At 36.0% G+C, this 19,276-nt stretch overlaps 1 protein-coding gene across 5 annotated transcripts in view; it reads left to right on the forward strand.

The window, feature by feature from the left end:
* Positions 1 to 19,276, forward strand: part of BBS9 (Bardet-Biedl syndrome 9) — a 441,850-nt gene that overhangs the window by 230,093 nt on the left and 192,481 nt on the right. For all 5 annotated transcript variants that reach the window (XM_078440712.2, XM_078440700.2, XM_078440701.2 and 2 more), the window contains 2 exons: positions 3,545 to 3,717; positions 7,674 to 7,826. In XM_078440712.2, the coding sequence (XP_078296838.2) occupies positions 3,545 to 3,717; positions 7,674 to 7,826 (326 nt within the window). The remainder of the gene's footprint in view (positions 1 to 3,544; positions 3,718 to 7,673; positions 7,827 to 19,276) is intronic.

Here is a 19,276-nt window from a genome sequence, read left to right on the forward strand (position 1 = left end):
TGGAAGGGTGTACCCAGAGGATGTGGGCCCTTGCCTGGACTTTATAATGCAAAAGTTCTTGATGCTGTTGTAAGCTGGAGGACAGCGAATGCTCACCATCTAGCCTGTGGCTCTGCGGATGCTGCTGCAGTAAGAGTGGACACAGTAAAGTTTGGCAGTGCCGACTTATGTGCACACACCTGCCGGTACCATATCTTGCTCTGTCACTTTGAGAGCCCCACCTACATCTCACCATCTTCTTAGCCTGGATCACTGTAGTGTGCAACTTTGTCACCTTCATCTACCACGTCTAGCAAGATCTGTTGCAGAAGAATCTGAAGCGAATGTTTTAGGAGATCATAAAGCTGTAAAAGGAGATGCAGCTGGCCCAGTTCAGCTTCTTCCTCTGGGAAGCCTGGGGCGTTGGCTGGAGCCAGATGTGAAACGTCTGCCTAGGAGGGATAAATGGCCAGGACCTGGAGGCAGCACTGAGCTGGTACCAAATATCTGTCCCAAGACAAATGAAGAGATTGACAGATCTGTACATGAGAAGATGACCTGTGTTTCTTCCCCATTGTGTTCTATACCAAACACCAGGGAGCTTGGACCCTTAAACACTTCCATTGGAGTGAGGTAGTGTCCTGTTTCCTGAGGCAGCTAATTCTATGAATATCTGTAATTATTACACAATACTTGTTGTGCTCTCTGCCCTTTGCCGCTCCCTTGCTATTGTCTAATTCCTCTGCTATGTGATAGGCTCTCACATGCTTGGAAATAGTAACATATCACTTGCGGGGAAGTCCTGGCACTTTTGTGGCAACATCAGCCTGCATGGGGTATCCCTGAATTGGTAATGGTAAAAGCAGTGTTTACTCTTCCCCAATAACGCCTGTCTTTCCAGGTCTGCAGTGAACTCCTTAAGGACAGAGGCTCTTGCTTTATCCATGGTTTTATCCCCAGCATCTTGCATTGAGTTATATAAATGAATGAAAGAGTGAATAAATACCAGTCTGGGTTCAATATGTTGGGTCCCAAGCTTACCTTGGATAGGACCATAGATTTAGAGAATTGTAATATTGTATGTTGTTATCATCATTCTTCCTTTTACCGCTTTACTCCCACGCCATCTCAGTTGTGCTCTCTCCATTCTTAGAGCATTGAGCATTCAGTGACACTTGCAAAGAAAGGTAAAAGCTGTTTTATCTGACCATGGCCCTATTATCTTTGATGGGGAGAAATGAAACCAACCGATTAGCACCATAGGCAGAAATCAGACTTCAGAATAAGACTAGGGTGAAAGTAGGGCAGAAGGACGCCCCAGAGGAAATGATATGGTAGCAGAGAACGTCGGGGTGTTTGCCATGCACTATGGCAGGCATACCCAGTGTATTTTATTCCTCATGTTGAATATATTGAAAGAGAGATGACTAGGAGAATGAGAGGAGATATATTTTTGGATTCTGGTGGAGGATGACAAATTGAAGTCCTAATAACCAAGTTAAAGGTGTCATATATTCATAGAATTTGTCAAGGACCATGGGGAATATAACAAATATTTCATATGTCTACATGTCATGCTAACTTAGCAAGATCTTAGTTTCCTTAAACAAGGAGACTGAATTCCTCTTTGTACTCCCAACATTTCTTTCTATGTGATTGTACATAACAGATGCTCAATAACTGATGAATTAAATAGAATAGGGGAATTGGTTCTAGATCTCAAAAAGTGTATAATCTCTTGGAGAAATGGAATATAATCATCTGGAGAGTTAAATAGGAATAAGAAAAAGTATATGCCATGATCAAATTGGAGTTATCCCAGGTATGCAATGTTGATTCAACCTTGAAAACCAATTGGTGTAATCCATGTAACTTTTTGTAATCCATTAATTTTAGTTAATAATTAGTGTATTGTATTCATCATTAATCATAATCATACATAAGTATGTATCATAATAATGTAAGATATTAATAATTGAGGAAACTGGGTGAAGGGTGTGTGGGAACTCTATTATCTTCATAATTTTTCTGTAAATCTAAAACTGTTCTAAAATAAATGTTAATTAGGGGCGCCTGGGTGGCTCAGTCGGTTAAGCATCTGACTTCGGCTCAGGTCATGATCTCACGGTCTGTGAGTTCGGCCCCCGCATCGGGCTCTGTGCTGACAGCTCAGAGCCTGGAGCCTGCTTCAGGTTCTGTGTCTCCCTCTCTCTCAGACCCTCCCCCATTCATGCTCTGTCTCTCTGTGTCTCAAAAATAAATAAAAAAAAATTAAAAAAATAAAATAAATGTTAATTTAAAAATGCATGGTTGTATGTGGTTAAGTGCATGGTGAACTGTAGACTAAGTGTATATATGAATTTATTTTTATTTTTATTTTTTTTATTTATTTTTTATTTTTTTTATATATTTTTTTTATATATATGAATTTAAAGAGGTACAATATTGTGAGGTGGTTAAGATTAATAGCTAATCTTTGGATTAATAGCTAGAGTTCTAATTCTTGCCTGTTACTATGTGGCTAGATGACCTTGCAGATTATTTAAACTCTTCTGTAAAATGGGGATAACAAGATTTCCCCCATAAGGGTGTTGAGTTTTGAATGCAGAGTGCTCAATACAGTGCCTAACATGTATTAGGCTGCTGTGAGTGGTAGAGAAATAAAGATTTCTTGGGGTAGGTAGGATTGAAGCCAGGTCCTGAAGAATTGGTAGGATTTAGACAGGTGGGGAAAAAGAATATGCAGTATATCATGAATTCTAGCTCTGATGTTTAATTTGCTTTGTGACCTTTGATAAGTCTCTGAAGTTCTCTGTGCCTAGTTTTCCGTTTTTTAAAAACGGGGTTGTTGTAATCACAGTGCTTGGTTCATAGTTGGTGCTCAACAAATAACAGTTGCTCTGATCATAGATGTAGTTACTGCCACCGCTGTTATCACTGTCATCATTGTCAAATTAGGGTAGGGGATGGACAAGAATTTGACTGTTTTTGAGCTGAGGTTTCAGCGAATGGAGGAAAACAAGATTTACATTTAGGGAAGGGACTGATTACAAATATAAATAAAAGAAATATTAGAAAAGTAGAAAACTTTGATCATGATTACGGTGATTTAGCTGGGTACAATGTCCAGGATGTGGGACTTTCTGCAGAATAAGTTTTATTTCACAACAATATTCTGAAACAAATTAATAAATACCAGATAATACTTTTGCAATGGCTTTTTTTTCTTACCTTGTAAGCAAAGCTTTCTTATTTTCTTCCTTTTTTTTTTTTTTTTAAAGAAGGACCCTAATTTGGGTGTTGCTATTGAAACCTATAAGAAACATAGGGAAAAGGACCATACTCTACACCTTGTCACTGTGACCACATACCTTTGGACTTAAATGTTATGTGGTTGATGTAGAAAACTGCAATAAAGCAGTAGAAATCCTATCTATAGGCCCCCCCCCGCCCCCCCCCCCCCACCAATCTTTTCCTTTTTATTTGGGTATTCATGTCAGAGTTAGTGATAATCATGTAGTTTCAGCTAGTAATTATGTGTTAATAAGCATTTTTTCTCTCTTAGAACGATACCGCATTCAGAGTGAACAGTTTGAAGATCTTTGGCTCATAACAAATGAACTTATTATCCGCCTTCAAGAATATTTTGAAAAACAGGGAATCAAAGATTTTGCATGTTCTTTTTCTGGAAGTATGCCCCTTCAAGAATATTTTGAGTTGATTGATCATCATTTTGAGGTATGTATGATCATAACTCATATTGTCTATAGTTTTTCAATATATGGAAGAGAAAGAGATGCTAGAGGAAAGAATTCTAGTATATATGCTAGTAGATTGAGTGCTTCAAGTAGTTATTTTATGTGGATGATAGACTTTGTGTATCTGTTCCTGCCCTCTTGCCCATTTTGTGATCACTTGCAGACCTTAACAGAGTGCCTGCCCAGAGCTAAGCATGTGGTCTGGCTTCAGAACAAGCAGATTTAATTTTCCCACATGGAGACTTAACCTTTGACCCCAATAACCCAGTGTTAAAACTATTTGAGCTTATCGGCAGCCATTTGGCTAATTCTAGCAGGCCATAAATGAGGTGTGATTATAAAGTAAAGTGATTTTTCCTTTTCCTTTTAACAAGCACACCAGAATTTCTGCATCTGAATGAGGGTTAACCACATAAACTATTCTTCAGTATCTGGCACAATGGGCACTTAGCAAATGCTGAATGATTAAATGTTTAAACAAATGAGATCTGACAGTGACTTTGTAGCCAGAATATTTTTGCATTTCTTCTTTGGAAGTACCTTCAGAGCCTGCATTAGATTGTTTTGAGTATAATGATGGTATAAAATCTTCATCCTTTGAAGACTGATTTGATATTTGGAAATAGCCAAGAGTCATGTCTTGTGAATGAATTAGATAATGAAATTGTTTTAAAAATCTCATGTGTTAAAAAAAAATTCACCAGGTTCAAATACTTATGTGCCCATAAATAGGCTCTGTAGGTGATTACAAAGAGGGGATTTCAAAAGTATTTTGAGGGGCGCCTGGGTGGCGCAGTCGGTTAAGCGTCCGACTTCAGTCGGGTCACGATCTCGCGGTCCGTGAGTTCGAGCCCCGCGTTGGGCTCTGGGCTGATGGCTAGGAGCCTGGAGCCTGTTTCCGATTCTGTGTCTCCCTCTCTCTCTGCCCCTCCCCCGTTCATGCTCTGTCTCTCTCTGTCCCAAAAATAAATAAAAAACGTTGAAAAAAAAAAGTATTTTGAGCATTATTTATGGAAGCATTGGTTCTCTAGAGTAACTACTTTTTAAGTAATCAATAGGTTTTTGCACTTCAGTTTATAAACTATGATGTGTGACTGTGTGTGTGATAGAGAGAAAGAATATGTCATGTAACTTGTCAGTCACATGAACATTCATTCTACTTAATGTTCAGTCCCTCAGACATTCTAAGAACACTGACTTTAACCTATAAAGACTTCTTTTAGTATAGTGTGAAAATGCAGGGTAAATTTTAGTGCATAGAATCCAATTACAAATAACATTTGTTATTATCAAATAAATTGAGCTTACTTGGGTTCTCTTTCACCTATGCTGATAATATTTTATAGGACAGTGTGCTTTTGACCAAATCACGGCACCAAAACTGACCGTTTGGGGAATATATTTAGGTATTGTAAGGATTGAGATCCTTTGCAGTCCTCTAGGATTTATTTTATTTTATTTATTTATTAAAGATATATTTTAAAAATTCTTGCTTTACTGTGCAAAACTGGGATCTAGTGGTTTATGGAAGGGTCTACGAAAAGACCATATTAATTACATATTTGTAGTATTTAAAACAGAAAATATTAGATTCTGAATGGCTATAAGTTTGACACAGTTTTGCCCCTTCTTTGCTGTCTAGTAAGCCCCTGGAGATGCCACATCAGGGGCATTTCCTTTCTGGGGAGGGATTTAGGGAACATGATGAACTACAGGCACTTCCATTTGTTATACAGTTTAAAAGGAGCATCGTTATACTTCTTTCTCTCTGGCCCTGCTCTCTGCTTTTTTAAAAAAATACATGATTTTAATCTTTGAATCAAGATAGTTTTTGGAATCCAAGTGTCCCTTAGTGTAAGCTCCATGAAGGCAGGAATTTTTTGTCTGTGTTATTCATTGCTATAATTTCTAGCACCTAGAACAGTGCTTGGCCTTGGGATCAATAATATTTGTTAATTCTGACATATGAAAACAATTCAATCACTGATGTTTGGTTATACATCCAGTGGAATGATAACTTGGCTGATGTGTCAGTATTGAAATTTCATGTCTTTTATAATTTTTTTCTTATGTTTCATGAATGTAATGAATAAAATATAGCTGGAAATTATACAATTAAAAGAGTGAATTATTGATAATTAAGCTAATCCTCTTTTTAAAAAATTCAGTTATTTAAAAAATTATCATTTAACTTTTGGTAATGAAAAGTTTTTTTCCCTTCAAGAGAATATTCTGTGATTTAGTTAGTTACTTAGTGCTTCTGAAATTGGAATCAAAAGACATTAATAAAATTTCAGGCTTTTTTTTTTTTAAATCACATGTCTGGAGAATACATACACTTGCAAGGGAAGTTGGATATGAGAAATGTATACTGTTAAAGCATGATTTCTGAACACTTTGAAAATGCTGTTTATTTCAGGACTAGTTTTTGACTGTTTTGTAAAGTGGAATTAGCAGTTCACATAATATGATTTCATGGAGTGTTTCTTCTACCCAATGACCCTGATTAGCTTTCTTTTATTTTAATAATATTAAACTCAGGGGTTATAAGAAGAGTCATAGTAAAAAGAGTCTATTTCTGATTCTCCTCCTCCTGCTACTCAGTCTCTTTGGAAGAAACTTTTGGTGTTCAGTTTCTTGTTTATCTTTTTAGACCTATTCTATGCAGTCTCAACTATGTTAATGTACAGATTTCTTTTTTAAAAATTCATGAATGGTAACAAGTTATAATACTATTCTGTATTTTTTTGCTTTGTTTCAGTCACTGTATCTTTGTATAACATTGCATATCAGTACTTAGTAGTCCTGCAAAGTAGTCTTTATTATTTAACCTGTCCCCCTATTGATGAGTATTTTGATTATTATTAATATCTTACTATAATACTGTAATAAATAATTCTATAATGAATATATTTGTATGTACATTATGTTTTGCAAGTATACCCCTAGGATAAATTCCTAGAAATGGACTTGGTAGATCAAAGGTATATGTCTGAGAGCTATATGTATTAGCTTTTCTATAAATTTTGCCCTTTTTTTTCTCCTATTGGCTTGATACTCTTTTTCTTACTGTTTTGTATTGGATTTTGGTCTTTTTCTCATTGATTCTTAGATGCTCTCTAGCTATTATGGGCTTGACTTTTTGTCTGTGTGGTTATTGCTATTATTTTTACAGTTTGCTCTCTGTCTTGTCACTTATGTTTCTTTTTTTAACTATATAGAATTACTTTTTTCTTTTTTAGTTACAAATATATCAGAGGTATGAGTATGTGTGTGTCTGGCTTTTGGCTTTTTTGTGTTTTTAATTTTTTTAAGTTTATTTATTTATTTTGAGAGAGAGATATAAAGCAGAGGAGGGGCAGAGAGAGAGGGACGGAGAGAGAATCCCAAGCAGGCTCTACACTATCAGCACAGAGCCTGATGCAGGACTCAAACCCACGAACCGTGAGATCATTACCTAAACCTTACCCGACTGAGCCACCCAGGTGCCCCTGGCTTTTGGCTTTTGACTTAGAAGGGTCTCTTTCATGCCAAGATTATTGAAAAATTCTAATTTTTCTAGTTCTTTTATTGTGTCTAAACTTATTCCAACTGATTTTACTGTAAGGACTAGAAGAGAAATTTTTATTCTTTTTTCTCATGTATTCAATCAGTTATTACAAGACATTTATTAAATAATCTGTATTTTCCCCAATGATACTGGGTTATCTTTACTGAGTTTCCACTTGACCTGTCCTACTCTGTTGTCTGTGTATGATCTATGTATCTATCTATTCATGTACCAAATATTATAGTTTTAATTCTCTTAACTCTGTAATATGTTTAAATTTCTGTTATTACTGTCTTTCAAACTTTAATTGCTATTGCCTGTATTCTTGCTTTAAAAATGTTTTCTTGTACACATGTAACCTGAATTTAAGAAATTCTTTATTGTAGTTGCGGATAAATGGGGAGAAATTAGAAGAACTGTTATCTGAAAGAGCTGTACAATTTCGGGCCATTCAACGCCGACTATTAACAAGGTTCAAAGATAAAACACCTGCCCCCCTCCAACACCTGGACACCTTGCTAGATGGAACTTACAAGCAAGTAAGTGTGATATCAATTACAGTTTTTCACTACTGGATATAATTTTTTCTTTCACCCTAGAGTCATGTACTAGAATAGCAATATAAGGTATTTCTTCTCTATGTACTATGGAGCAACAGCACACAAGCTTTAAAATCAGAAAACCCTAGGTTTAAAGTCAACCTTTGGGACTTTGAAACTATGTAATCTTGAGTAAGTTACATAAGATCTATCATTTTCCACATTTTACTTTCCAGACTTACGAAGATTTTTGATCGCTTATGTGAAGCAGCCAGCACAATGCCAGGTGCATAGTATGTGCTTGGTAGATAGCAGCTGTTATGCTCAGTGTTATTGTTAGACAATTCTTGGTGCATTTCATGATTATCACCATAGTTCATTAATTGTCCTACTGGGTTACACTTCCAGTATTATGTCAGTTGATGTTTTGAAATGGCATTCTTAAACAGCTCTTTGTTCTAGTTCAGAAAGATCTTTTGCTTCTTCTTTCTGATTCTTTTTTTCCATCTGATTTACCTTTTGCATGGCTAGGGTGATCTGACTCTCATTCTTATAGTATTATGTCACCAATAGCTGTTCAAAATTATCATCTCTGGGTTAAAGTCATAATTTAAAAAATTTTAATTTTACGGGTAAGACCTCTGCCAGTTCCACTATAACAAATTCAGCTTTGAATGACTAAAATACCTTCTTATGTTTCTATACAATATCACTAATGTGTTTCAAAATCAGTGTTGGTAGTATGAATATTCTGTTGATATTTTAATTGAATTTTTTATTGAGATAGTTATATATTTAATTGCTGTTTAACAAAAAATACAGATAGGTCTCATGTATCCTTTACCCACTTTCCTGAAGTGGTAATATTTTACAAACCTACAGTATAATATCACAATCAGGATATTGGCATTTCTAAAATCCATGGATTTTATTCAGAATTCCATAATTTTACTTGTACTAGTTTGTGGGGGGAGGTGTGTTTTAAGTTCTATACAGTTTTATCACAGGTTCATGTATCCACCACCAAATTCAAAATATTGAACAGCTCCATCACCACAAAATTCTCTCATGTTGCCCTTTACTACCATCTCCTCATTGCCTTCTACTATATTCTGTTTTTTTAAATTTTATTAAATATAATTTATTGTCAAATTGGTTTCCATACAACACCTAGTGCTCATCCTAACAGGTGCCCTCCTCAGTACCCATCACCGCCCCCCCCCCCCCCCACCCTCCATCAACCCTCAGTTTGTTCTCAATTTTTAGGAGTCTCTTATGTTTTGGCTCCCTCCCTCTCTAACCTTTTTTTTTTCCTTCCACTCCCCCATAGACTTCTGTCAAGTTTCTCAGGATCCACATAAGAGTGAACACATATGGTATCTGTCTTTCTCTGTATGACTTATTTCACTTAGCATAACACTCTCCAGTTCCATCTATGTTGGTACAAAAGGCCAGATTTCATTCTTTCTCATTGCCACGTAGTATTCCATTGTGTATATAAACCACAATTTCTTTATCCATTCATCAGTTGAAGGACATTTGGGCTCTTTCCATAATTTGGCTGTTGTTGAGAGTGCTGCTATAAACATTGGGGTACATGTGCCCCTATGCATCAGCACTCCTGTATCCCTTACCATATTCTGTTGACCTTGAAAGGACAAATCAGATATTTTTTTCAGTTAGAGGAAAGAATAGCTTACTACTATTGATAAAATAGTTTTTTTTTGAAATGTTCATGGTTATGTGAAAATTAGAAGCAATTTGAGGGGAGAGTCAGTAGTAGCAGTAGGGTATTAGAACACTGGGCTTTGAGTGCAAAGATTCCAGTTCTGTGGCTTTTGGCAGTTTCCTGACCCTTTCAGATCTTCACTTTCTTTCCATAAAGTGGAGTAAATACCATGTTGTTACAAAGAGTCTTTTTGGTAATACACGTGGAAATGCTTGGTAAATTGTTCTATAAATCTTGCCGGCCAGTTTCCTTTGTGCTGGAGCCATTCTGTGACTCCTGAGTGAGTAGGCACTAATGCTGCTCTTTCTGTTCCACACTTCTTTTCTTCCTTAAGTATGCTTTTCATTTTGGTTTGTTTTTCATTTTCTTTCTCTTTTTCCTCCTCTTCCTTCATGTCTCTTTGGTGACTTAATCTGTCTCATTCTTAGGCCATACCTGCTGTGCTTGGGGCTAAAGATAAACTGCCTCTTGTCTTTAATGATACTGATTTTGTGGACACAATGGTAGAGGGGTGTTTAAAGGAATTTGATGAGGATGCTTGATTTAATACTTTCCCTGTTTTCTATATAGCGAGACTTCCTTTGTCTTTTGTATGTTTAAAGTGCTGGGCTTTTTTCGTTTTGTTTTGTTTGTTGTTGTTATTTGTTTGTTTTTGCTTAGTCTTACTTAAGGTTGGGTTTTTTTTCCATGATTTGTAATATTGTAGACAAAATGATCAAAACCATGGGTTTTTGCTTGAATCTATAGTTTTAATTCATTTTAGATTAGATTAATTCATTTAATTATTTTTAGATTAAAAAAGAGAATGAACAAGCTTTTGAAAGATGAATACTATAAGGAATTTGACTTAGTTTTAATGTAACTTACTACTCAATTTTATTATATATTCACATTAAATTATAGTGAGAAGTTGATTGTTCTCTATTTTAACTCCCTTCAGTTAACTTTTAATCATGTAGTTAATACATGAGTATAATTTCCTGAAGAGAAGGATAAGATAATACATAGTGCTAAATTCTTTATCATGGCCCTTTATCATCTTCTCAAAAATGTAATCACTTTTATGTTTTTGTGTCTTTCTAGACCTTTTTTTTTTTACATTCAGAAATGAAGTACTGTTTTGTGAGGCTAAAATAATCCATAAATAACATCATGCTGTATGTATACTTCTCTTTTCTCTTTTTCTTTTAACAGTATGTATTAGAACTCTTTCCATATTGATGTATAGATCTACTTCTCTATGTGTTATGTAGTATGTAGATATTCTGTAGTAGGGACAAACTACAGTTTATTAAAGAAGAGATCTTAATATGGTTTCACTCTTATGTGGATCCTGAGAAACGTAACAGAAACCCATGGGGGAGGGGAAGGAAAAAAAAAAAAAAAAGAGGTTAGAGTGGGAGAGAGCCAAAGCATAAGAGACTTAAAAACTGAGAACAAACTGAGGGTTGATGGGGGGTGGGAGGGAGGGCAGGGTGGGTGATGGGTATTGAGGAGGGCACCTTTTGGGATGAGCACTGGGTGTTGTATGGAAACCAATTTGACAGTAAATTTCATATATTAAAAAAAAAAAAAAAGAAGAGATCTTAGTAGTTTTTTTTTTTTTTTTTTAACATTTTTTATTTTATTTTTGAGACAGGGAGAGACAGAGCATGAATAGGGGAGGGGCAGAGAGAGAGGGAGACACAGAATCTGAAACAGGCTCCAGGCTCGGAGCTGTCAGCACAGAGCCCGACGCGGAGCTTGAACTCACGGACCGCGAGATCATGACCTGAGCCGAAGTCGGACGTCTAACCGACTGAGCCACCTAGGTGCCCCTCTTAATAGTAGTTTTAATGTTGAGCCTAACAGTGAGAAAAAGTACGTTTTAGACAAGTCTACTGTGACCAAACAGGGATATAACATAATTCACTATCACATACCTTCCGTACCTAGTGTGGATTTTTCTTATCTTTATACTTTGCCTGGATAGGGGGCATGATTTAATTGGCAGATTAGCCAAACCCATGAAATAATGAGCCATGTTAGAATGTGATCTTACTTTCCATAGCATGACTGTCAGTAGATTTTTAGAGAGTTTTCCTGGAGTGCCTGGGTGGTTCAGTCAGTTGAACATCCAACTTCAGCTCAGGTCATGATCACTCAGTTGGTGAGTTCAAGCCCTACATCAGGCTCGCTGCTGTCATCCTGTCAGCACAGAGCTCGCTTTGGATCCTCTGCCCCTCCCCTGCTTGCAGTCTCTCTCTCTCTGAAAATAAATAAATAAAAATAAATTAAAAAGAAATTTTCCTAATACGGCAGTTTAAAATTAGATCTGTTGCCTATATAGAATCCTAGTTTTCTCATGTGCAGGGAGCATTTAATTTTTTTGTTAGTCCTTTTGTGGATCTTAGTGCCACTTTAGTTTGATCAGGGTCAGTAAGAGAAGCACTCTGAGCCGTCCAGTTAAAGATTTACATTTTATTCCATTTGTCATCATGTATTTGGAAGATGCTGTATTGTCAGCATTTAATGAATGGTGATCACTGGCTCATGTGAAAATAGAAGCAGAAGCCAGTGTCCTCCTAAAACTAGTGTGTAAACTCTCTGAAGGCAGGAACTATTTTTTTTTTTTTTTGCATTATTCATACCACTATATTTTTAGGATGATACATTTCTTGCCACTTTATAGATGCTTGATAAATATTTGCTCTGTGAAGGAATTCTTTATTGACACTAAGATAATTGCTGAAACTGTGTTTTTGATAAGGGAAGCACTACAAAGAACAGACTGGTAGATAATTCTTTGAGTTCAGGCTCATGAATCATTGGGATGGTTTATTCTAAAATCCCCAAAAGCCACTAAAGGAAACTCTCTTCTGTCTTCCTAAATAATTTAGTTGGAAGATTCAGGTAAACTGTCCCAACTTAGAAGGTTTTATAGCTGTAAATTCCTGACTGAGAAAATATTTTCTCCTCTTCTTCCTCCTCCTCCTCCTCCTCCTCCTCCTCCTCCTCCTCCTCCTCCTCTTCCTTCTTCTTCTTCCTCTTCTTCCTCCTCCTCCTCCTCTTCTTCTTCTTCTTTGTGAGTATGTGTGTGCCAAAGTAAATTTGAAAGAATTATCATTGAACTATCTCTGTGCAGGTACGACATTGTTGAGATTGAATCCTATCATATTCTAAGTGGCATAAGAATTAATTGGGCCTTTAAGTATTAATGTAGGTCCAGAAACATGAGAAGTTTGATTCTCTTCATGTCCTATTTATATAATTGTTGAGTTCTTCCTCTTGGAAGGCATTTTTTTTCACATCCTTTGAGCAGCTAGGATAGGATATAGAAACAGAACTAGAGGAAGTTTGGGGGTCTTATGGGTACTAGGTGGTCTAGGAACTGCTGTAGTTTCTAATAAAATTCTTAGGACAAACTGAAAGTGAAGACCGAGGTCCTTCAATGATTGAGTATTGAGTTGGCTGTAATATGAGTTAGTTTGTATAGTATATCCATTTATGTAAACAGTCAGTTTATCAGTTACAAAAGTAGGTAAGGCCAGGGCACACAGTATAAGATCTGTACCTTTGGTGTTTAGCAGAAAGTCCAGGTACCACTAGCTTGCACAGTGAGCCTGTGAAGTAGGCCTCTGATCTTTAACCTGAGGTTTAGGTGACTTATTATGGTCCACAAGAGTCTATAAGAGAAAGCCACTGCTTCTAAGGGTGCAGGAAGACATCCAGAATTGTTTCCTTTAAATACATGCTGATAAATGCTCTAGGGTTTCAAGTGGCATATCTGATGTATCCTTGTGAAATGATTAAGAACTCTATGTCTAGAATTAGCTTGTTTTATGTTTCAGTTTTGTCTCTGTGACTCTAGGTCAATTACTTGAACAGACAAAGAGGAAACAAAACCATTCCTAAGCCTCAGTTTTCCCACCTGTAGAATTCTGGCTCTTTCATGGGGTTGTTATGAGGACTGAAATGTGTAAACATATAAATTGCTTAGAGTAGTGCATGGTACAGAATAAGCTGTTAACAAATGTTAACTACAACTCTAGGGAACTGTTCTTCATTTTTATTTTTCTAATAAGTTATGCCATCTCAAAAATGGCACTATTCATTTTTCAGACAAAAGAGGTTATAATAATACCTCGTCTTTCTGAAACTCTGCTATCTGGCAACTTCATAAATCTAGACCTGAGGTAGGAATCAGGAAGATCCTGTGTCCTCAGGGGCATCCTCACACTCCTTTAGGTGTTGTTTGGTTCCAGAGAGGATACGAAAAGGGAAGGGGCATCAGGATCATGAAGCCAAGTAGCTGTCTTTCCTGAATGCCTGGTTTCACCTGATGTATTCCTAGAAGTAAAATAAAAAAATATTTCACACACACACACACACACACACACACACACACACACACACACCTGCACGTGCACTTACACTTATGTATTGCTTTGTAGAAATGTTGTATCAAATTATAGTTCCACAAGCAGTATATGAAAATGTCTGTTTTCTAGGTATTATTGTTTGATTTTTATCATTTTTAACTGAAAAGAGAATTTGATTATTGTTTATCTTTCTTTGCTAACTAGTGAGGTTGAATATTTTTAAAACGTTAATTGGCCACTTGTATTTGTTTTCTAGTGATTTACATATGTAAGTTTTCTGTTCAATAGTCTATCAGGTAGTTCAGCTTTTTCCATGTTATTATGTGTATATTAGAAGTGGCGATCTTTTATCATACTTTTGTCATGCATAAAAAATACATGTATATGGGTTGTAATCTCTCCACATATAAAAAAAGTTTTACCAATTTGTCATTTGTCTTTTATTTTCATTTATAATGTTTTTTTGACATATAAAATTTAAGAAGTATTTACATAGTAAAATTTATTCATCTTTTTCCTTTAGGTTTCTATGCCTAGCAAAGCCTTTCCCATGCCAAGACTACATGAATATCAACATATAATTTATTGTAGCATTTTTATGCTATCAATCTTTATATATACTTGTAAAATCCATCTGGAATTTATTATACAATTTAGTGGGAATCTAATCTCCCTGCCAAAAATGGTGAGCGAGTTGTCTCAGCCCATTTATTACATAATCCATTCTTCCCCTGCTGAGCTAAAGTACTACCTGTATCATTTATTGATTTTGCTGTATAGCAAACCGCCCTAAACCTTAGTGACTTAAAACAACAGTAATTCATTGTTGTTCATTTGGGCAGTTCTGTTGATCTGCCCTATGCTTGATTGTTCTTGACTGGGCTCAGTCATGTGTCCATCAGATGGTGGCTCAGCTGGAGACTGGATGGTCCGGGATGTACTTACACATTTGGCAGTTCGCTCACAGTTTGATGGGATCATTGTGCCACATGTCTCTTCTGGCCTAGCAGGCTGTCCTGGGTTTATTCACATTGTGGCTACAGGTCCCAGTGTACAAGCACTCTTCAAGTCTGTGCCTGTGCCATGCCTCTAATTCTCTATAGGTTTTGTCCAACCCAGATCAAAGAGGTAAGGAAGTAGACTCTCCCTCCTTACTGGATGAGTAGAGAATTGTGGGAATTTTTATAATCTATCCTACTTTTTTTCTTTCTAACATATACTAAATTAGCAAAATGTTTTTGAAGACAGTTATTTTTCTTTCCATAACCCTTGGACTTAGGTTTTCTATACTTTTGACTTCCAAATCTAACTTTTTATTGTCATTATGGTATTATTTATTCATAATCAATTTTGGTCTATGAACTCTAAAGATAATGTATAATTAATTAGGTTGTCAAGAGTTGTTAAAAGCAAACAGAGCATCTGTGTTGTTTATAGGTTTGGGAGACTGCCTGAATACTTGCCTGTATGCTTAGTTATGGTCCGTTGTTTGGGGGTGGAATCCACCTGTCCAGGGTGGGTTTTGTGGGCATGCAGCCTGCACAGTCACACACGACCCTTGTTTGGTTTAAAGCTCTGTGGTCACCATCTTGAAATTAATTCTTAATGCTTTTTGAAAAAGAGACCCTCTATTTTCCTTTTGCTTTGGGCCCCTCAAGTAATGTATATGGTCCTGGCACTATTAGAATACTAATTTCTGATGAGTAGAGTAAGACAACTGGGAGTTCAAATATAGAACAGAGTTCAAAGAGAAAACAGCTTTATGACCACTACTCCAAAGCCAACTGTAAGTTTCCCTGAAGTTGAAGAAAAAGGAATACAGCTCAAGGGTTTCTTTCTGGGAAAGGCATCTTGGTTAACTGATGATGAATGATAAGGCTTTTCTGAGTATCATTTGGCAATTAGTTGTCTCTGGGCATGTTGTGAGTACCAACCTCTTTTTAGACTTCTAGCAGTTACTGGCTCCAAGATGTGCCATCAATGAGTTTTGGTGCACAAAGGGGTCGGCCAAACCCCTTTTCTCCTCTTTTCAACTGGAAGTCATTTCCTTATCTTGTATTTTTGATTGGATAGGAACCCCACAACCTACATCTCCACATTAACATTTTACTCTTACCTTTCCTACATAGTATCTACCTTCCATCATATTGCACTCCATTGAGGGCATCTACCTGGCATTCTTTCTTGAGGTCAGCCTATGGCTGAAGCAAGGAGAGGAGACTGGGGCTGTCACTCTGAGAAGAGCATCTTGTGATCCTTACATCCTCCAGTGAGTGAGGACTTTCCAGTTGCCCACTAAAATTTCAATAATTTATTCTAGAATTTGGAAAAAAAAGTCTTGCTTTTTGAAAAAGATGTCTCTTTTTCTTCTGGCTCTAACGGTACAATGTTGAAAGAAAGTAACCATGCCATGAATCTCTTTTTGTGAGCTGTTAGAAATAGATTTCCTCATTTGTACAATCAGAATACTGCCTGTCAATCTGAATATATTTTTGGAGGACCTAAGAAAAGAAGTAAGGGAGGGAAGGGGAATTCATGTTTACTGAGAATCTGTTGAGACTGAGGTAAATTTCATTTATTACTTCATTTAATAATCACAGTCATATTGTGAAGGTGGCATTATTGTTTCCAAGAAGGGATCCCAAGTTATGGATAAAGAGCTTGAGACTCCAAGCAGGATTAAGCAACTTGCTCAGTGTTACACAGATATTAAGCCATCTATGCCAAAGTCCATGCTCTAGTATGTCATGTGACATGTTTAATCATTTCCATGTGGGACGTAGACATCCTAGATTTTTTTTTGCAAAACCACAGTGAGATCGAAGAAAAAGGAGATTCATGCAAATTATTTGCACATATTCATATTATATATCAGTGTATATTCACGATCATCCAATATCCATTGGGTATACACCTATCAGAAAGGGAGCAAAGTCTTCTGGATAGTTCCCCAAAGTATGTATTGCATTTGAAACTTCAGTATCAGAGGAAGAGGTAGCTTTGTTAATTTATTAACTTATACTGAAATTAGATTTCTTTGCTATCAAATTCTAATGATTATTGCCTTTTGCAGAAAACCTTTGGAAAATAAGTTCTCTTTCATGTTATAAAAATTTCATGTACATTTGTTAGTCAAAGCAGGACTGATTGGTTGAATTGAAATCGAGGAGATTTAGACTTGCCCTACAGTTTGGCTTGTGTTTTGTTGCTTTTATGTGTACTGGTTTTCTCCCCCTCCCACTTGAACACTAACCCTCTGTTGTAGCAGAGGAAAAATGTTTACTAATCTAAAAGTTTGTGTCAGATGACATATGTGTGATGTAATGACTGATAGTCATTAGTGTTCTAGAAAGGCACTTGGCTGATTTTTCTCTTCTGCAAAACAGAGGTTGTATTAGGCATAATTTTAAACAGAGATCCTGTGGTTTGGAGTTTGCTATTTGTTACTTTTTCTGTACTTAAGACTTCCTTCCACTTTGTTTATTTGTATGGTATTGATGTTAAAAATCATTTTAAGTCACGCAGAAGTCTAAGAGTTTTTTGGTCCATGACTTTTTAAATGAGTGTGATTTTGGCTGATAACACAAAGGAGTATGTGATAAAACGTTCAGGCTTAGTTTCCTCCTTGCCACTGGCAAGTAAAAACAATACACTGATAGATTGAGAAGGAGGTATCAGGGATATGGTGATGTTGCTGCATTTGTTTTTTTTTTCTAACTACTTAAGAGCTGAGAAGAAGTTCGTTCTCTTATGAAGGAGATAGAGTAAACATGTGAGAAAGGGACACAGAAATTTATAGCCATATGTTTGGGGGTAAATGGAAGTGGTAAGTTAAAAAATGGACTTTGTATGTTTTTACCCCATAATGCTACTGTTGGCTATTTACCTAAGAAAATAGTTCACGAAGGAAAAAAATATATCCTACAGGTTGGTCATTTGTACCATTAATCACTATAAGCCAGCTTTTCATGGCTAGAAAATTATTGGGTTTATTTTAGTGCTACCATTTGATATGATCTCATTTCATATCATTATTTCATTTCATTATTTAAAAAACTAGAATAATAGAAACATTTCAAATAATTGAAAAAAGCAGATTAGTATGTAGTAACCTTCAAATAATGAAATAGATGTATCTATAGTAGGTGAGTGTGCAAAGATTTAGAAGGAATGCAAAATATTGAAAATGATGTGCATTTGTTTTAGATGATTTTAAATTCTTAAGCAATTTTCCTTAATATTATGATGACAATTTGATAAGCATGAAAATAATTTTTCACAATATGTGAGTGTTCTTAATACTATTGAACTATATACATAAAAAAAGGATGATGCATTTTATGTACATTCCTTGTATTTTACCACAATTTTTAAAAATAATAGCTTTTTAAAAAATTAGATGTGATCACAAACTCCTGGTCTTCAACGGTATTTTTCTGAAGGAAATATTTTCTCTCTCCCCTATATACCCTATACACTTATTTCCCTATTCTCTAAATGCTTAGAACTTCGGATTATTGTTCCATACATGAGTTAGTTTATTTCTATTCAGTCAAAAGGGAGCAATTAGATAACTGAATGGTATGCTTGAATGAATATATGAGTAAGGATGAGGAGTGTCTTATTCTGACTCTGCCCTCACTAGCCCCTCAGTGAAAGTAGCGAAGTGTACAAAGCTCTTCTAAAACTATGTAAATTTTTCTTAATCTAGGTCAGAGTGCAATCTAGAATGTAATCTTCGAAGTGTGTTTGTTATAAGTTTATCACTGACGTATTCAGTATATGTGTGTGGCTGTAAGATCTACTCCGACAAAAATGTAATTCAAGTCACCAATACAAGCCATGTATGTAATTTTAAGTTTTCTTGTAGCCACATTTAAAAAAGTCCGATGAAACAAGTGAAATTAATCTTTTTTAAAAAATTTAAAAAAAGTATTTATTTTTGAGAGAGAGAGAGAGAGAGAGAGAGAGAGAGAAAGATCAGAGAGAAGGGGAGACACAGAATCCAAAGCAGGCTCCAATCTGAGCTGTCAGCACAGAGCCCGAAGCCGGGCTCAAACTCACGAACTCATGACCTGAGCTAAAGTCGACACTTAACCGACTGAGCCCCCCAGGTGCCCCTACAAGTGAAGTTAATCTTGATAATGTGTTTTATTTAACCCTGTATATCTAAAATATTATTTCAACATGTAGTCAAACCAAATTATTGAGATATTTTGTATTTTTTTCATAGTAAATCTTCAGTGCACGATTTATTTGGAGCACATTTCAAGCTCTGAATAGCCATATGTAGTCAGTGGCTACCTCAGGAGACATTACAATTCTAGCTAGTTAATTGTCAACTCATTATTTTATGTTGT

The sequence above is a fragment of the Panthera onca genome, chromosome A2 (genome assembly GCF_046562875.1).
Source record: "Panthera onca isolate mPanOnc1 chromosome A2, mPanOnc1 haplotype 2, whole genome shotgun sequence".
In the NCBI taxonomy this organism is placed as follows: domain Eukaryota; kingdom Metazoa; phylum Chordata; class Mammalia; order Carnivora; family Felidae; genus Panthera; species Panthera onca.